This window comes from Mus pahari, chromosome 9 (assembly GCF_900095145.1).
Source record: "Mus pahari chromosome 9, PAHARI_EIJ_v1.1, whole genome shotgun sequence".
Classification (NCBI taxonomy): domain Eukaryota; kingdom Metazoa; phylum Chordata; class Mammalia; order Rodentia; family Muridae; genus Mus; species Mus pahari.
Genome location: NC_034598.1, coordinates 92336605 through 92353760, shown reverse-complemented (window position 1 = coordinate 92353760; position 17156 = coordinate 92336605). Strand labels below are relative to the sequence as shown.

The window sequence follows — 17156 nt, the reverse complement described above, 5'->3', positions numbered from 1 at the left end:
AGGAAGGAAGGAAGGAAGGAAGGAAGAAAGAAAGAAAGAAAGAAAGAAAGAAAGAAAGAAAGAAAGAAAGAAAGAAAGAAAGAAAGAAAGACCAAAAACACAAAAGAGTTCCAAGACAACCAGGGCTACACAGAGAAACCCTGCCTAAAAAAAAAAAAAAAAAAAAGCAAAAACCAGCTCACTCAAGTCTATTGTGTCACTTGAAACATTCAGATGGGTGTTGATCAGGTCTGTTGCTGTGTAGCCTCGGAATGCTTATGCTATTTGCATGTGGATGAGAACACACACACACACACACAAAAAAAAAACCAAGTGCTCTCAGCGACGCCTTACCTCTGCATGTTTGAGGAATGCAGAGATGCTACCAAGGAAATTACTGCAGACTTGGCAATCAGAGAGAGGCCCTCAGAAGCCACTAGATTATCCAGGGAAGTATCAAACCCCGCTGCTTTCAAAATATTCCCAGAGTTTGTTTGTTTGTTGGTTTTGGTCTTTGGGTTTAAGGCAGGGTTTCTCTGTGTTGCCCTAAATGTCCTGGAACTCGCTCTGTAGCCAGACTGGCCTTGAACTCAGAAATCCGCCTGCCTCTGCCTCCCGAATGCCACTACCGTCCAGCTTCAAAATATGCTTAGTTTTACAATAATGCTGTATTCACTTTATAAAGTGTTTGAAGTCACTGGGTAGCTAGCTACATGGGAAACAAAGAGAAAAGATAAGTCATTCTGTTTGGCAGCTGCGCCCTTCCATGGTTGTCTGCAGTCAGGGAGCATACCTTGTACAATGACATCATCGTCCAAATAGATGACTTTCTCATGCTGGTGGACAAGCAGAGGGAGATAAAACCGAACAAAGTTCAGCTGCGAAGACAGAGAGACCGTGGTAGGAAAGGGCACATAGCTGGAGGTTGCACGGCACTTGCTGGGAAGCTTTGACCGTGCCTGTTTATCCCCATGCGTGGAGCGGTATAAAACAGGCTAAAGCAAGGTCTCACCTGATCCTCTAGGCTCTGGGGATGAGACCAGGCTGGCCCAGAAAAATCTCTCCTTCATCCAGGCCCCCACTCACTGAAGCAGTGCCCACTTCCCATTCAGGGACAGCTTCAGTGCGAGTCCCCAAAGCTATCTAGTCAGTCTTTTAGGGTACAGACTTCCAGCTTTCTCTACCTCCCGTCAGTTAGATAACTCATAGCTTTAATATTAACACACACACACACACACACACACACACACACACACTCACACACACCAACAACAAGCCCAGACTTTAATTTCTTGCTCCAGAAAACAGTCAGAGCAACAGGTTGACAAGTTGGGACTGGAAGGAGGGGTGAGGAACTAGGAGGACCCTGGGGAAAGGCTTGCTTGGGCTCACTGAAACATAGGTATGTAACACACACACACACACACACACACACACACACACACAAAACCTATTCTTCATGAAGGAAACAGACTCTGTGTGGGCACTCTTGCAGGAAAAATGACCCCCAGCACTAGGGAAAGGACTGGCTTCTCCTCAAACATGTGGCCAACACCAAGGCACATAGCTGTCATGCTGCTGGCTTTCCTTGGCTTCCGGAAGAATCAGAGCTAACCAATGATTAAGCAGAGAAGATACAAGAGCGGAGGTGTTTCAGATGACTTTGCTGACCTCATGACTCCGCCCACCTCCAGCTCCCTCCTGTAGCCCTCCTTCACACACACATATGCAGTCTCCATTTTTATGCCTCGATTCTTTCCAGTAGCTTCATTATGCTTATATAAACCCTCTTAGAGCCTTCCCGGAGCAGGTGGCTGCTGAGTTAAAAATAAGCAGAGCTTCGTGGAGATCTAGCACACTTGGGACTGAAATATCCTATGTGCACATCAGATGGCTAGGGCTCTACAGGGAATGTGGATGCAGGACTGTCTCTGCTGTCCCCACTGTGTGCGTGACTTGTATACTCACAGGCTGGAGCAGCTCAGGCCTCGATGAGTCTGGTCTAATCTTCCCCTTGAGGACTACAGGGTTGAACTCCACAATCTTGAAGTTTATTTCTCTCAGTTTAGAATGTTCGATCCATTTTCTAAAGAGATAACAGAAAACCTCAGGTACATGTTTCGAATCTTCCCTGGATTTAATCTGCCTATCCTTCCCGGGGATATAACTTCCTCGTCTGCTCCGGGAAAGTTATAGTTAAGTGTACGTAGGCATCGTTTCCATGTTATAAAGCCTTCTGAGTGCTTTGCCATCTGGCCTCACTTCCTATATCTGCTCCTCCCCACTCTCAATCTCATAACTCATTCTGCAAAGGAAATGAACAAGGCAGTAATAACTGAGTTGAGTCCTACATCCAAAAATCCGCAGGAAACTAGAGCAACAAGATGGGGTCCTTTCTCGGCAAATAGCAGCTGCACCTGCCAGACCAACTGCCACATGCTGAGAGGCTGTGGCGTGTGTGTGTGTGTGTGTGTGTGTGTGTGTGTGTGTGTGTGTGTGTGTGTGTGCGCGCGCGCGCCCAGCCTCTGACTGTCTTCTGTTCCCTCCCCCTCTGTCTCTCACCCCTCTTCCTACCCGCTTCAGCCTGTCTTTCTTCCTCCACCACCCTCTCCCATTCAGCACTCAGTCTCACAGGGTGTCTATCTTTCATCTGATTCATTATGACATTCCTTTTTTTTTTTTGGTTTTTCGAGACAGGGTTCCTGGTACAAATCGTCTCCAAAGTTGGCGGCCACCCAACCTGCAGAAGGCACCATTTGCAGCTGATTGCAAATTGACAGGAAAGGGATAGGGGTAGGTAGCTTGGTGGCAGAGCTCTCCCACTGCTTGGGGGAGTGTGGTAGTTGCCACAGAAGTATGTTTGCTTGTGGCGATCCACAGAGATGAACTGTGGGTTCAGAACTTCTACTTTTATGTTTTGGCTCAGTGAGAACAGGTCTCAAAATATTTAAACACTAGGGACCAGCTAGAACTAGAGACGCCCGCTTTGTTGACTGTATTGCTATGAATTGTGTGACCTATTCTCTTTTGGCTGGTTGATTAGTTGGCTGGTTGATTAGTTGACTGGTTGGTTAGTTGGATGGCTAGTTAGTTGGTTAGTTGCTTAGTTGGTTGGTTGGTTATTTGACTAGTTTGTTTATTTGGGATAAGGTCTCCCCACGAAGCCTAGTCTGCTCTCTAATTTGCAGCCTTTCTTCCCCAGCCTCTCGCGTACAGGAGCCCGGGAGCCCGGGAGCCCGGGAGCCCGGGAGCCCGGGAGCCCGGGAGCCCGGGAGCCCAGGCGCCCAGGCGCCCAGGCGTACAGGCGTACAGGAGTACAGGCGCTGGCTCTTGGTGGTGCTGTTTTTACAGAGCTATGGATAGAATCTTGGGCCTTAGTGTCCATTCATATTTTATATTCATTTTCCTACTAGGCTTACAATTTTAAAAGTGTTTGTAACAGTTCTTCATTATAAGCCATCCTTCTTACTAATCTATTTTAGAACTAATTCCATTCACTGTTCTTTATCCAGAAGTTCTTGTGTTACACTGGCAAGTCAATCAGCTTTTTTGTTCTTTCCTAATTCCTGGGCTCAGGGAGGCACTGTCCAGACCATGATTATACAGTTATCCTGTATGTCTAAAACACATTTAAAATTTGATTTTTCAGTTGTTTTCTTTTCACTCTAACTCCTATTCATTTTTCATCTCTAGCACCTTTCCCCAGAAATACAGTTAATGAGGATGCTTAAGAAATAATAATAATAATCCATTAAGAAAATAGAGGGGGGTGCTAGAGAGATGGCTCAGTGGTTAAGAGCACTGACTGCTCTTCCAAGGGTTCTAAGTTCAATTCCCAGCAAACACATAGTGGTTCATATCGATCTATAATGGGATCTGATGATCTCTTCTGGTGTGTCAGGAGGCAGCTACAATGTATTCATATACATAAAATAATATTTAAAAGATTTATTTATTATTATACATAAGTACACTGTAGCTGTCTTCAGATGCGCCAGAAGAGGGCGTCAGATCTCATTACGGGATTACGGGTGGTTATGAGGCACCATGTGGTTGCTGGGATTTGAACTCAGGACCTTTGGAAAAGCAGTCAGTGCTCTTACCTGCTAAGCCATCTCGCCAGCCCAAAATAATTTTTTTAAAAAAGAAAGAAAATAGATGAAGAAGAGGAGGAACAAGAACAAGAAGAAGAGGAAGAAAGAAGAGAAAAAGGAGGAAGAAGAAGAGGAAGAGGAGGAAAAGAAGAACATGAACAAGAACAAGAAGAAAGAAGAGGAAGAAGGAAGAAGAGAAAAAGGAGGAAGAGGAAGAAGTGGAGGAAGAAGGAGAAGGAGAAGGAGGAGGAGGAGGAGGAGGGATGGCTATCTAAAGAAAAAAAGAAGATTAGAAGAAAATAGAAGATTCAAAAAGCACATTATAGAAACTACCGTATTCGAGGCAGAGTGCTCCGTAGCCCCACTACATAGAACACGAGGTTAGCATCAGTGTTGCTGTAGATGCTGTTGATGGCCGCCATAGCTGCACCCATTCTCCCTGCGGCTGCACAGATCACCACTGGGATCTCCTCTTCCATGTCCTCAGGGGACTCAGAATCAACATCTGGAATGATTGAAATCAGTGACTCCGAGCACAAGGAACGTCACGGGAGAGCGGTCTCTAACTCCTCGTCCACAGCACAGGGGGGGTCTCTCCTCCATCCCTGGCGACCAGTGTGAAAATTTCAGCTGGCCTATGGCCAACCACTAAAACTTTTTTTTCCCCAAGATCCCCTTGCTGCAAAATGTGATCAAGTCTGACAAATGGGATGCTCTTTTAAGTTATTCGTGCATCTACAGAATCTGCAGGCCAGACTAATGCTAAATGCCTTCCTCCTTCCGCCGGAATGCTGAGGAGATGCTAAGAGGCAGAGAGAGCCTTCTTAGATTGATGATACCTAGAACATCAGAACCGTAGTGTGCACATGATTTTGATCTGAAGGGCTGTGGGATCCACGGATCAGGTTCTCATGGGAAGACAGGGTGAACTTCTGCGTCCCTATTATTTCAGGACTCTTGTTCAGAAGCCAGTCCACAGCATCACACACATACAGGGCAAACAAACACACAAGGACCGGCAGAGCCTCACGGGCCCAGCAGCCCTTAACTCCCCAAGTCAGAACTTGTCTGCTGTACTGCTATGGTTTCTGTTGCTCTCCATTCCTTAGTCAAGTTTCCCAAATGTTAGCAGCAAGAGAACGAACTAGGGGGCTGGTGAGATGGCTCAGCGGGTAAGAGCATTCACTGCTCTTCCAAAGGTCCTGAGTTCAAATCCCAGCAACCACATGGTGGCTCACAACCACCCGTGATGAGATCTGACACCCTCTTCTGGTGTGTCTGATGTCAGCTACAGTGTACTTATGTATAATAATAAATAAATATTTAAACAAATAACTGACCATCCTTAAGCATCAGAACAGACACAACCCCTGTCACTACCAAGTGATATTTAGGTGCTAGAATGCAACCTACGTTGGGAAGAGTAGTAACCAGGCTATGGATACCCGATTTTTATTATGTTTGACCTCTCTTTGCAGACAGTTTTATGAAACCTCTCTCACTTAAGTCCAAGGTAGCTGTAGCTGATATGTAATTTCATAAATACTTACTGAAACACATTATTAGGTGTGTTTTGTAAATGGCCTCTCTGTTTCTTTTTATTTGTTTTTTTTTCTATCCACTTCTGTTTCTCCTACTAGAAAAATTTTTTTCACGATCTAGTTTGATACTTGAGAGAAGCTCATACTATACTTTGAAGGAGAATAATATAAAATCCTTAGATGGGTGTGTTGGGTACATGTGGAGGCAGAAGTAGGTAGATCTCTGGAGTCTGAGGCCAGTCAGGGTTGCATAGTGAGGCCGTGCATAATACATACATACATACATACATACATACATACATACATACATACATATGCAAAAACTTTCTGGTATATGAGCCCAATGTGTGACACATATATAGTCACAAGTTTATCTGCGTCTATTTGTGAAAATATTAGGGCTGGAGAGATGGCTCGGCGATTAGGAACACTGACTGCTCTCCCAGAGGTCCTGAGTTCAAGTTCCAGCAACCACATGGTGGCTCACAACCATCTGTAATGGAATCTGATGCCTCTTCTGGTATGTCCAAAGACAGAGACAATGTTCTCATATAAATAAAATAAATCTTTTTTTTAAAAAAAAAAGAAAAGAATATATAAGTGATTTTAATTTTGCTTGTGTTTCTTTTTTTTTTTTTTTTCCAAATTCACCAAGTGACCAGGAATTATTTTTTTTATAAAGAAAATAATGTTTTGGGCACACCATCTCATGCAGCCCAGGCCAGCCTTGAGTTTCTGATCGTCTTGCTCCCACTTTTCAAGTTGTGAGATCACTGCACGCAATTTTAAAAAAGCAAAACAAAACCAGACTTGTTTAGAGATTGTTCCTCTAGAGGCGAGCTGTCACCATTCGGCCGCATGAGATGATCTGACATACAGGCTTGGCTGTGCCGATCACCGCTGGCAGTTCACCACCAGGCGGCGCACGCTCTCTTATCTGTCTTTACACATGCTGTTCCTGCTGTCTGGAATCACTGCTCTTCGTGGTTAACTCTCACTATCCAGCCCAGCTGCATACTGACATCCACCGTGCAGGAAGTCTGCGACAACTGCCCAACACGTACAGGGTTATGGGTGCCTGCTGTGGCTGGATTCGTTAGCCACACTGTTCATTTGTCCTTTCCTATTGCATGGGAGCACCACGAGGGCAAAGGCGGCAGCGTCTCTGTCCTCTGCTTTGTCACTGTCCTCTGCTTCTGTCCTAAGGACTGCACCAAAATGGATGCCTTCGTCATTTATTCCTATTTCTGCAACTGCAGAGCCTATTTTTGTGCCTGGTTCTCCATCAGACTGTGAGCTTGTTGAATCACTCCACCGAGCCTGGCTCCCTGGAAGTGGGAGGTGAAAATCTGCTGTGAAGAGCTGAGCTGAGGCATGGAGTGGCCCTAGAGCCCAGAGCCCTCCACGATGTTTGTAGAGACAAGAAGATAGAGTGGAAAGGCATGAGTAAAGCCTGGAACAGAAATCTGTCAGTCTCTGACTCCTGAGTGCTAGGATGAAAAGTTCACACCTCTATGTCTGGCTAAATGAATGATGTTTAAATAATAAAAACTAATAAAGATTTTGTGGGAGAATTCCAGCCAGAAAAGAAAAGGGTCTGGTAAAGCTTAACTATTTTTGCAGAATTGCCCTCTCACTGCAAAGCTAGAGCTCCGTCATAGTGTGGCTGTGCTCCTAAGTATGCCTTTGTGTGAGTTCTAAAGAACACACATATATTTGACTTGTGTGTGTGTGAACATGGGAGTTAATGTATTCCTACATGCATGCCCAGGCCAGAGCAGGGTGTCCAGTGTATTTCTCTACATCTCTCCAAGTTCCTGTTTTGGGGCAGGGTCTCTCACCGAACTGAAGGCTTGCCAAGCCACCTGTCTCTGCCCCTTCAACACTTGGGTTACAGGTTCCCTGGCTTTTTATATGGCTGCTGGGGATGCGAACTTGGGTTCTCAGGCTTGCAGAGTGTGGTGAACAAGAATGGCCCCATAGGCTTGTATATTTGAGTGTGTGGTTTCCAGTTGGCAGACTGTTTAGGAAGGATTAGGTGGTGTCGCCTTATTGGAGGAGGTGTGTCTCTGGGTTTTAACGATTGGAACGCCCATGTGCACCATGGCTCCACCAGGCACAGTCTCTCTCTGCCTCCATTAGGTGACTAAAATGTGAGCACTCGGCTCCAGCTCCAGTGCCAAGCCGCCTGCCGCGTGATCCCACCGTGATGATCATGGACTAACCCTCTGAAACGGTAAACAAAGCCTCAATTGAATGATTCTCCGCAAAAGGTACTCTGGTTGTGTATCTCCTTACAGCAGTAGAACGGTAACTAAGACCCAGAGCAAGCACTCTTAACCACTGAGCCTTCTCTCTAGCCCCCAGGTATGTGGGATTTTAAAACCAAAATTCAATCGTACTTTTCAGTAACTTGTTTCTCCATTTAGCATATATATAGGAATCTCTCCCTGTCAACTCTGTATTTTTAAAAAATATTTATTTATTTATTTTATGTATATAAGTACATTGTAGCTGCATTCAGGTATAACAGAAGATGGCATCTGATATCAATTTACAGAGGGCTGTGAGCCACCATGTGGTTGCTGGGAATTGAACTCAGGACCTCTGGAAGAACAGTCAGTGCTCTTAACCACTGAGCCATCTCTCCAGCCCCAGACACATTTTTTAAAAAGATTCATTTACTTTATGTATATGAGCACACTGTTCTTCTCTTCAGACACACCAGAAGAGGGCATCAGATCATATTATAGATGGTTGTGAGCCACCATGTGGTTGCTGGGATTTGAACTCAGGACCTCTGAAAGAGCAGTGAGTGCTCTTAACCACCGAGCCATCTCTCCAGTTCCCTCCAGACACTCTTGATCACAACACACATATTTTAAATTATTTTAAATGGTGTATGTATAATTTCATGTGTAACCAGATAAAAACACTGACATTGTAAGAACAGAGACAGTTTTGCTCATAGTGTTTCTAGGTTCTAGGTATTTGGCTTTAATGATTTACTTATTTTTATTTTATGTGCATTGGTGTTTGGCCCACATGTATGTCTATGTGAGGATGTTGGATCCCCTGGAACTGAATTTACAAACAGTTGTGAGCTGCCTTGTGGTTACTGGGAATTGAACCCAGGTCCTCTGGAAGAGCAGCCAGTGCTCTTAACCACTGAGCCGCCTCTCTAGCCAGGTATTTAGCTTTAAAAACAGAAATGTGAACCAGACTTTTGTGGCACAAACTTATAAGCCTAGTTAGTGCTTGAGAGATGGAGGCAGAAAGATCAAGAGTTCAGGGCCATGATCAGAGAAATAGCAAGTCCGAGGCCAGCCTGGGATATGTAATGTATTCTTTCAAAAAAAATTTAATTTAATTAAAAAAATTAAGGAAAATATTAATTTTAATTATTTTATTATTAATTTTAAAAAGTTAAAGAAAAATTGTGATGAAAACATCCAACACACTAAAATATTAACTACTTTGCCGGGGGCAGAACATGTAGGTAATATTTTTCTTTCTTTCTTTCTTTCTTTCTTTCTTTCTTTCTTTCTTTCTTTCTTTCTTTTTTTTTTTTTAAGAGGAAAGGAAAGGGAACCATTTTTTTTAAAGATGTATTTATTTCATGTATATGAGTACACTGTTACTCTTTTTAGACACACCAGATCCCATTACAGATTCACCCAAGATGAGGCCATAGGGTCAGCTAAATGTCCTGTGTGTGTGTGTGTGTGTCTGTCTGTCTGTCTGTCTGTCTGTCTGTCTGTCTGTGTGTCTGTGTGAGTGTCTTCTTGTGTGTGTGTATCTGTGTCTGCATGTCTACGTGTCTGTCTGTCTGCGTGTGTACACACACACACACACACACACACACACACACACACACGGATGCAGGTGCTGGTGGATGCCAGGAGGCCATCAGCTCCCTTGCAGTGGGAGCTATAGGTGGTCTGCTGATGGAAGCTGATTGTTAGTGTGAACCGCTGCCACTTGCTGTGAGCCACTTGCTGTGAGCTTGCCCTAGGTGCTGGGAACCAGCCTGTCTTCTGCAAGAGCAGCCACTCTCTTCACCACTGAGCCTCTCCCCAGCCCTCTGAAGGGGAGTTTTTATGTTGAGCTCTTGGGAGCCATTTACGTACTAATAGACTGGATCAGTAAGAGGAAGGAAGGAAGGGACAGTTCTCCTCAGCAAAATGTGGAGAGGCTCAGCAGTCCCTCAGGACAGGGTCCCAAACCAAGAGTCCTGACATGAACTCGGGGTGTATGAGATACTATCTACTGATGAGGTTTTGCCCTGTTCTTTTGAGACAGGGTCTCACTTTGTAACCCGAGAGGATCTCAACTTACCATGTAGCACAGACTAACCTCAAACTCACAATCCTCCTACCTCAACCTCCAGGTGCTGGGATCACACGTGTGTTTAACACACTCAGCCCAGGTGTGTTCTAACAGGTCCTCTATGTGACTTTTACATGTGCTATGGTTTGAACATTACCAATCATTACGGAGCATAACCCAATTGCTGCCCTAGGGAACGTGGTCTATAGGCTGGCTCTTAGGAGTTAACCACATTGTCATTTTCCACGGAACCAAGTCTGTGAAGAAAGCCAATGGAAACCATAAAAACCACCTTCTCAGGGTCTTGTCTTGACAGACCCCACGCTTGCTCACCTGGTTTGTCCTTAAGCACAGCTCCCTTAAGAACTTTCTTGTACAGAATCCCACAGAGTGTCAGGACCAGAAGAAGCAGCAACACTTGATTGACTGAAATGAAAGGGGAAGCATATCAAAGTCTCAAAGCCCAGGAGGGGAAATCCCGAATGGCAGTGTGGACATGGGGCAGTCTGCAGTAGTGCGTTAACCTGGTACACTGTGGTCAGGCTCCTCAGAGTGTGAGGAGGACCCAGAGCTAACCCAGGCAGTTTGAGGCTGAGGCCTCAAACTCAGTCACCCCAGGAGGCCGCCTTGCATGAATATTTCACCCATCTTGTAAACAGCATCATTTCTAGAATGCCTTCTGTGAGCTACTGTTCATTCAAATGCCGGCCTTGAATCCAGGCTCCAGGCAAGGGTCACAGTGCTTCTGGTTCTCGGTGCTTACGATGCTTGCTTTTGGAGTAATGCCGTGCAGCCTTTTTTGAGTACAGAACACACATTCCTGGCTGTTGGTAAAATGACTGGGGACATTTGTGTTCACAAGTTAAGCAATATTCAAATCATGTGTGAAAAAGACGATCTCCGTCTGTCAGATCTCAGCGTTGTAGGCACGCAACACAAGCTACTCAAAACTGAACATTCTTCTAATCAAATGTATTTACAAATCACCTTCTTTTTGTGGCAGGAGGTAGATACTTTTTCCATTTACAAAAAGAATAGAAACTTTCTATTACAAAACATGCCTGTGAATATTAAGCACAGGTGAACTTAAAGAAGACCTTTACACAGAACGCACACAAATGTGGAAAAACGGGGAGATGTGACTTTGCCATAGGGTAAGCGTGAGTATGAAGTGAGGGATACTCTGGGAGAGTCAGATGTGTGACCCAGGCCTGTGGCCCAGCATTCACCAGGCAGAGGCAGAGGATCAGTGCCAGAGTGAGTCCAAACCAGCCTGAGCTACATTGTAACTCTTGTGGGGAAGGGAAGGAGATGGGATATAAGGTCAGATTCAAACCTCATTCTCACTGCCTAGCTCTGCAAACTTATATTACCTAACTTCCCTGAGCCTCTGTGGGCATCTCTGATACCAATAAAATAATAAAAAGTTGAACTATTTCTCTAAAGATAATTATGATAATTATTGGCTTTATGCTAGTTTATTTTTCGACTCTCAGACTTCTGGATTCGTATTTGCAAAAACAAAACAAAACCAATGAACAAACAAACAAATAAATAAAAATAGACCTTTACAAATGCTTAGGCATGAATGAAAATACTTAGAGTGAGAAAATAATCGTAATCACAGGTTTTATAAGAAAAAAAATATATGATCCACGAAGTATATGAAATGGATTTACCACCAAAATGGTAAGTCCATTTCTAACCAAAATCTAGGCAAAATCCCACAGGAATCATCCTCAAGTGACAAATGATCACTTAGGAACTGATCTATGAAAAGCACACACACGCACACACACATACACACTCACACAAAACATACATACACACACATACACACATTCATATATATACACGTGTATACGCACCTATATACATACATACATACATACACATACACGTACACACACATATACACACTCACACACATGCATACATAAACACATACATTGATACATACATACATACACATACACATTCACACATACACACTCACACACACACACAGCACGGATCATCAAAACACTGCTCCAGAACATCTTTCTTCATAATAATTCTTCAGCTCAACTCTTACCTCTCCGTAGAAGAGCCATGTGTATTCACCTGGATTACAAGGCCCTGTGGATTGAAGAGTAAAAAGTCATTTAAAGCAAATCAATGCATTAAAGACTGCATCTCCTCTGGAGACCTGGTGTGTTGTAAGTGTGTATCGGTCTGGATCTAGAATTTTGGTAAGAAAATAAATATTTCTTAAATGTCTTAGTTTCTTTTCTTTGTCTCTCTCTCTCTCTCTGTGTGTGTGTGTGTGTGTGTGTGTGTGTGTGTGACTGGAGAGACAGCCGTGGGTGCTGGGAACCAAACTCTTATATTTTTGGTTATGAGCCTAGCCTTTAACGGCTGAACCATCTCTCCGGCCCTAAAGATTTATTTTATTTATATGATTACACTGTAGCTGTCTTCAGACACACCAGAAGAGGGCATCTGATCCCATTACAAATGGTTGTGAGCCACCATGTGGTTGCTGGGAATTGAACTCAGGACCTCTGAAAAGGCAGTCAGTGCTCTTAACCGCCGAGCCACCTCTCCAGCCCTTGTCTTAGTTTCTTGTTGCTGTAAAAAAATATATATATCCTTCAGTGACAAAAGCAACTTAAGAGAGAAATTATTTCCTTTGGCTCACAGTTCTAGGGTATAGCCCATCTCAGCAAGTAAGTCAGGGCAGCAAGAGCTTGAAGCAGACAGTCACATCACACTCACAATCAGGAAGCAGAGAGTGAGGAACACTTATGCAGTTTGCCTTGTCTGTATAGCCCAAAATCCTAGCCTAGGGAATGGCACCACCCACAGAGAGCAGGTTTTTCCACTGCTGTTAACATGATCAAGATACCCCACGGTATGCCCATAGGCCCATTTCCCACACGATTCTATACTGCATTCAGTTTACAACTGAGCTAACATGCTAACATCACACATGTACAGCCTACTTTAAGAGTGATTATTCTGGCTGAACAAATAAGTACAAATAGATGATCCTTTCTCTTCAGTTATTTGTTTGGTTCAACCCCTTTCCAAAAGGAGCCCCATTATCTTTCTTGGCTAGTAGAGAAAATGGGACTATATAAAAATGTCATTTAAAAGTCTCTTTAACCTATAATCCATACCCCATACCTGTCTTCTCTAATAAGGAAGTGTTTCCATTGTCTGGATTTCCCTGTGGAAACAGATCATCCTTGAGTGTGCAAACTTCACACCCAATCGGATCATTTGTTCATCACTAAAAGCCCAGCGTGAGATGTGTTGGGATACAGAGTTGAACAAGGTGGCCCTGGTCTCCATCCTCACGGAGCCTTCACACCAGTGAGGAAATCAGGTGTTAAGACATTGCTGATAAAACAAACGACTGGAGTTAAGTGGAGAGAAAATGATTGGGGTCTGTGCTGAGAACAGAGAGCAGAGAACGGTGCCGGGATGAAGATTAACAGGAGTGGGGATTACAGCAGGAAGGATGAGGCTCCAGAGAGGCCACCCCGAGAAGAAGGACGGGCAGGGGTCAAAACAAGGGCACACCAGGCAAAGGGAACCAAACGTGCAATGGCCCTGTGACTGGAAAGAACCCTGAGTGTTCTGAGAACAGCAAGGTCAGTGTGCACACCACCGAGGAATAAGGGGCGAGGGGATTGGCAGGGCTGGAGAGTGACAAAGAAGACAGATCCGGTGATGCTGGAGGGTTTTACCACGTCCATCAGTCTTTGACCGCATTAAAGCCTCCGAACAGCAGTCTCACGGATTCCCCAGGGTACAGGGGAGATGACTCTGCAAGAGATTGCTGCGCATGCGTAAGATTATGAGTCCACATTCTCAGTACCAACATATCTGGCTATGTGCCTGAAATTCCCTTGTTGGGATGCAGAGACAGGTGGAGCTCACTGATTAGCCAGCCTATCTGGAGTGCCAGGCGTGTGGTTCATTGAGGGACCCTGTCTCAGGTCAGAGAGGCAGAGTGTGTGCAGGCACACACACATACACACACACACACACACACACACACACACACGCACACATACACACACTAAATTAAAATATAAATACTCCTAAGGAAAGAGATGGGAAGAGAGTGGAAACCCAAGGTCATACCCAATGGGCCAACACTCTTTCAAGCTTGTCGCTTTCCCTTCAGAGTCTCATAGACAGTGCAAGCATGTAGCAGTGGGAAGCAACCCTCTTTCGGTTGCCGGGAGATGCCCTGGAAGAAAACACTGTCTTGTTTATAGAAGGACTTAGTGATATTTTCAGTGTTTTATGGTTGTGAAGAGTGCTTCTGTAAACACTTGGGCACAGGTTTTTGTGGGAGTGTGAGGGCAAACACCCCGAAGTGTCATAGCTGAATCATTTGGTTACTATATGCTTAGCTTTCTAGACTGCTGGTCATCAGGGATCATCAGCACAGGCCAGCAGAGGGAGCAGAGAAGGCAGACGGGGTTGGAAGCCCCGTGAGAGTGTACAGTGCCGAAGACACACAGGGACTAGCAGATCGGCTTTACTTGGGGCGATCCAAGGCTTACATAGCTTTGGGGCACGGGGTGTAGAAACATCCAAGATGGACAATTTGAAGGGTTCGGAGATGTGGCATTAGCATTAAGAAGCATTTCAGGAATCTCAGATGCTAGCTGGATGGGTTTTTATCTGGAGGAAGGAAGTTGAACCATAATCTTAACCAAGACAACTTGACATTCTACAGATAGAGATGCCTGTGGACTTGTGAACTCCCCCACAAGGTCAGAGAAGGGGAAGCCCAGCCAGTGAAGGAAGCCTCCATTATACACCGAGCTCAGAAGGCTATCTGGTAAATGGTAGACCTTAATTAACAGAGTTTTCCCACAACCACCAGTGTGTCTCCTGAGTGGGAACACTTGTGTTGTGCACTGCCGCTGGCAAGGTAAGAGTCACTACGCTCTTCTCAGCACTTATTACAGCTGTCACTTCAACCACCTAACACAGACATGGTTTTCTCTTGAATTTCCCCATGACCATCGCTACTGATCATCTTTTAATTTATTTTTACCACATTCAGATATAGAAGTTTCTGTTTAAATCTTTTCACACTATTTTAAAAAGATTATTGCCTTGATTTTTGAGTTTTCAAAGTCACTTATACATTCTAAAGACAAGTCCTTGGTTGGATATGTGCTTTGCAAATACTGTTCTTCCGTATGTAGCTTCTTTTCACACTCTGGCTGAGTTTTGCCATTCAGTGTCTTACTATGTAGCCAAGGCTAGCCCCCAACTTGGAGTCCTCTTGCATTAGCTTGCAGAATATTGACATCACACATGCATACCACCACATCCAGCATATTTTTCCCCCTGGGGACATGGTCTCATGTAGCCCAGGCTAACCTTGAACTCTGCTTTTCTCACCTCTGCCCCCTGAGTGCCAGGATTACAGGCATGCTTTATTATGCCTGGTTTTACTTGGTGCTAGAGATAGACCCTGGGGCCTCTTGAACGCTAAACAGGCACTCTACAGACTGAGCTACACCTTCACCCAAACCCAGACAAATTGTGATCAGGCCCAACTCATTACTTTTATTTTTTAGCTTAATGTTTCCATTGATTATGGAGATTTCACATAATGTACCCCAATCTCATTCACTTCCCAGTCCTCCCAGGTTCACCCCTGACCCTTATGACCGAACCCAAAACAAAAGAAGAAAGAAAAATATCAAGTCCTATTTGTATTGCCCACATACTCACTGGGCCATGGTCAAACTCCCAGGGGCCAGCCCCTTAAAGATAACTGATTCCTTCCCCAGCAGACCCCCACTGGAAGCCACCAGCTGTGGAGAGCTACACTTCAGCATCCCTGTTACAATGTTTAATTGTTCTCTTCAGGGCTGGAGAGATGGCTCAGCAGTTAAGAGCACTGACTGCTCTTCCAGAGGTCCTGAGTTCAATTCCCAGCAACCACATGGTGGCTCACAACCATCTGTAATGAGAACTGATGCCCTCTTCTGGTGTGTCTGAAGACTGCTACAGTGTACTCATAGAAATAAAATACATAAATAAATCTTAAAAAAAAAAAAAAAAGAGTTCTCTTCAACGGCCTCCCGTCTAGGCTTTTAGCTTGTCACAGAAACTTTCTATGTCTCTCCTTAACTCTGAGTTTGCAACCATCCATACCACTACAAAAAAAAAAAAAAGCCTCTTCTCCCTTTAGAGCCAGCGGCACCACGGATCACGGACTTCTGCCCGGTCCCTGGCTACAGCAAGGCAGCACCACGGATCACAGGCTTCTGCCCAGTCCCTGGCTACAGCAAGGAGCACGACCACTTTGTCTGTAGTTTCTCCATCTCTTACCCCTCATCCCACCCTGTTCTGCTGTCTTTCCCTCCAATTTCCTGAGTTCACTTTTTAAAAGCATCTTCCCATGGACCTGCCCTTCTCTAGCTTTTTGGAGGACACCACAGGCTTTGCAGACTCCTCTGCCACTGCCTCGGCCCCCCACCCTGCTCAGCCTCCACAGGTCTCTCAGGCTCATGGGAGCTGCCCTGCAGTGGTGGGAGCATGTCAGCTTCCTTCACAGCCATGCCTCAGGTTTTCATCCTCTGTGTTGATGGCTTGTTCCTGGATCTGGTTCTGCAGCATCTGCTCCTCCATCTGCTCCAGCAGCTTGTGGATGGGGTGGACCAATTTGAATCACTGGATCTAGGCCAGGATGGCAGCTGAGTTGGTCAGCCCATGCATATGGAGGGTCTTCCAGCCCACTGCCCATGCTGAGTGAGCCTCCTGGGCCTCCTTTTCTTTCTTTATGAATGATGCTGCAATGTTATATCTAAGACTGGCCTAACCCAAAGTTGAGGTGATTTTTTTTTCTTTTTGATCTGATCTCTCTGAGAATTCTTTAATTTAACACTTATATTATATATAAGTTCATTTGAAAAGATAACATGATGAATAAGTTAAATTCTGTTTTGTTTGTTGTTTTGTTTTGTCTTCATCAGATGGAGAGTTAGTTTTTCTAGGGTTATTTGTTAAAAAGTCTGTTCTTCTCACCCAGCGTCGGTGGCATACACCTTTACTCTCAGTACTTGGGAGGCAGTGGCTGGCAGATCTCTGAGTTCTGAGGCCAGCCTGGTCTACAGAGTGAGTTCCAGGACAGCCAAGGTTATGTGCAGAGAAACCCTGTTTTGGAAAAAGGACGAGGAGGAGGAGGAGG

General features: G+C 44.8%; 1 protein-coding gene across 2 annotated transcripts in view; it reads right to left on the bottom strand.

Moving 5' to 3' along the window:
- The window catches only part of Glt8d2 (glycosyltransferase 8 domain containing 2), a 39313-nt gene that overhangs the window by 9291 nt on the left and 12866 nt on the right, over window positions 1-17156 (bottom strand). For both annotated transcript variants that reach the window (XM_021205596.2, XM_029542493.1), the window contains exons 2-6: window positions 12018-12061; window positions 10277-10369; window positions 4407-4578; window positions 1948-2065; window positions 773-857 (exon numbers count right to left, since the gene is read on the bottom strand). In XM_021205596.2, coding sequence (XP_021061255.1) covers window positions 773-857; window positions 1948-2065; window positions 4407-4578; window positions 10277-10369; window positions 12018-12036 — 487 coding nt within the window. In that variant the 5' untranslated portion in view covers window positions 12037-12061. The remainder of the gene's footprint in view (window positions 1-772; window positions 858-1947; window positions 2066-4406; window positions 4579-10276; window positions 10370-12017; window positions 12062-17156) is intronic.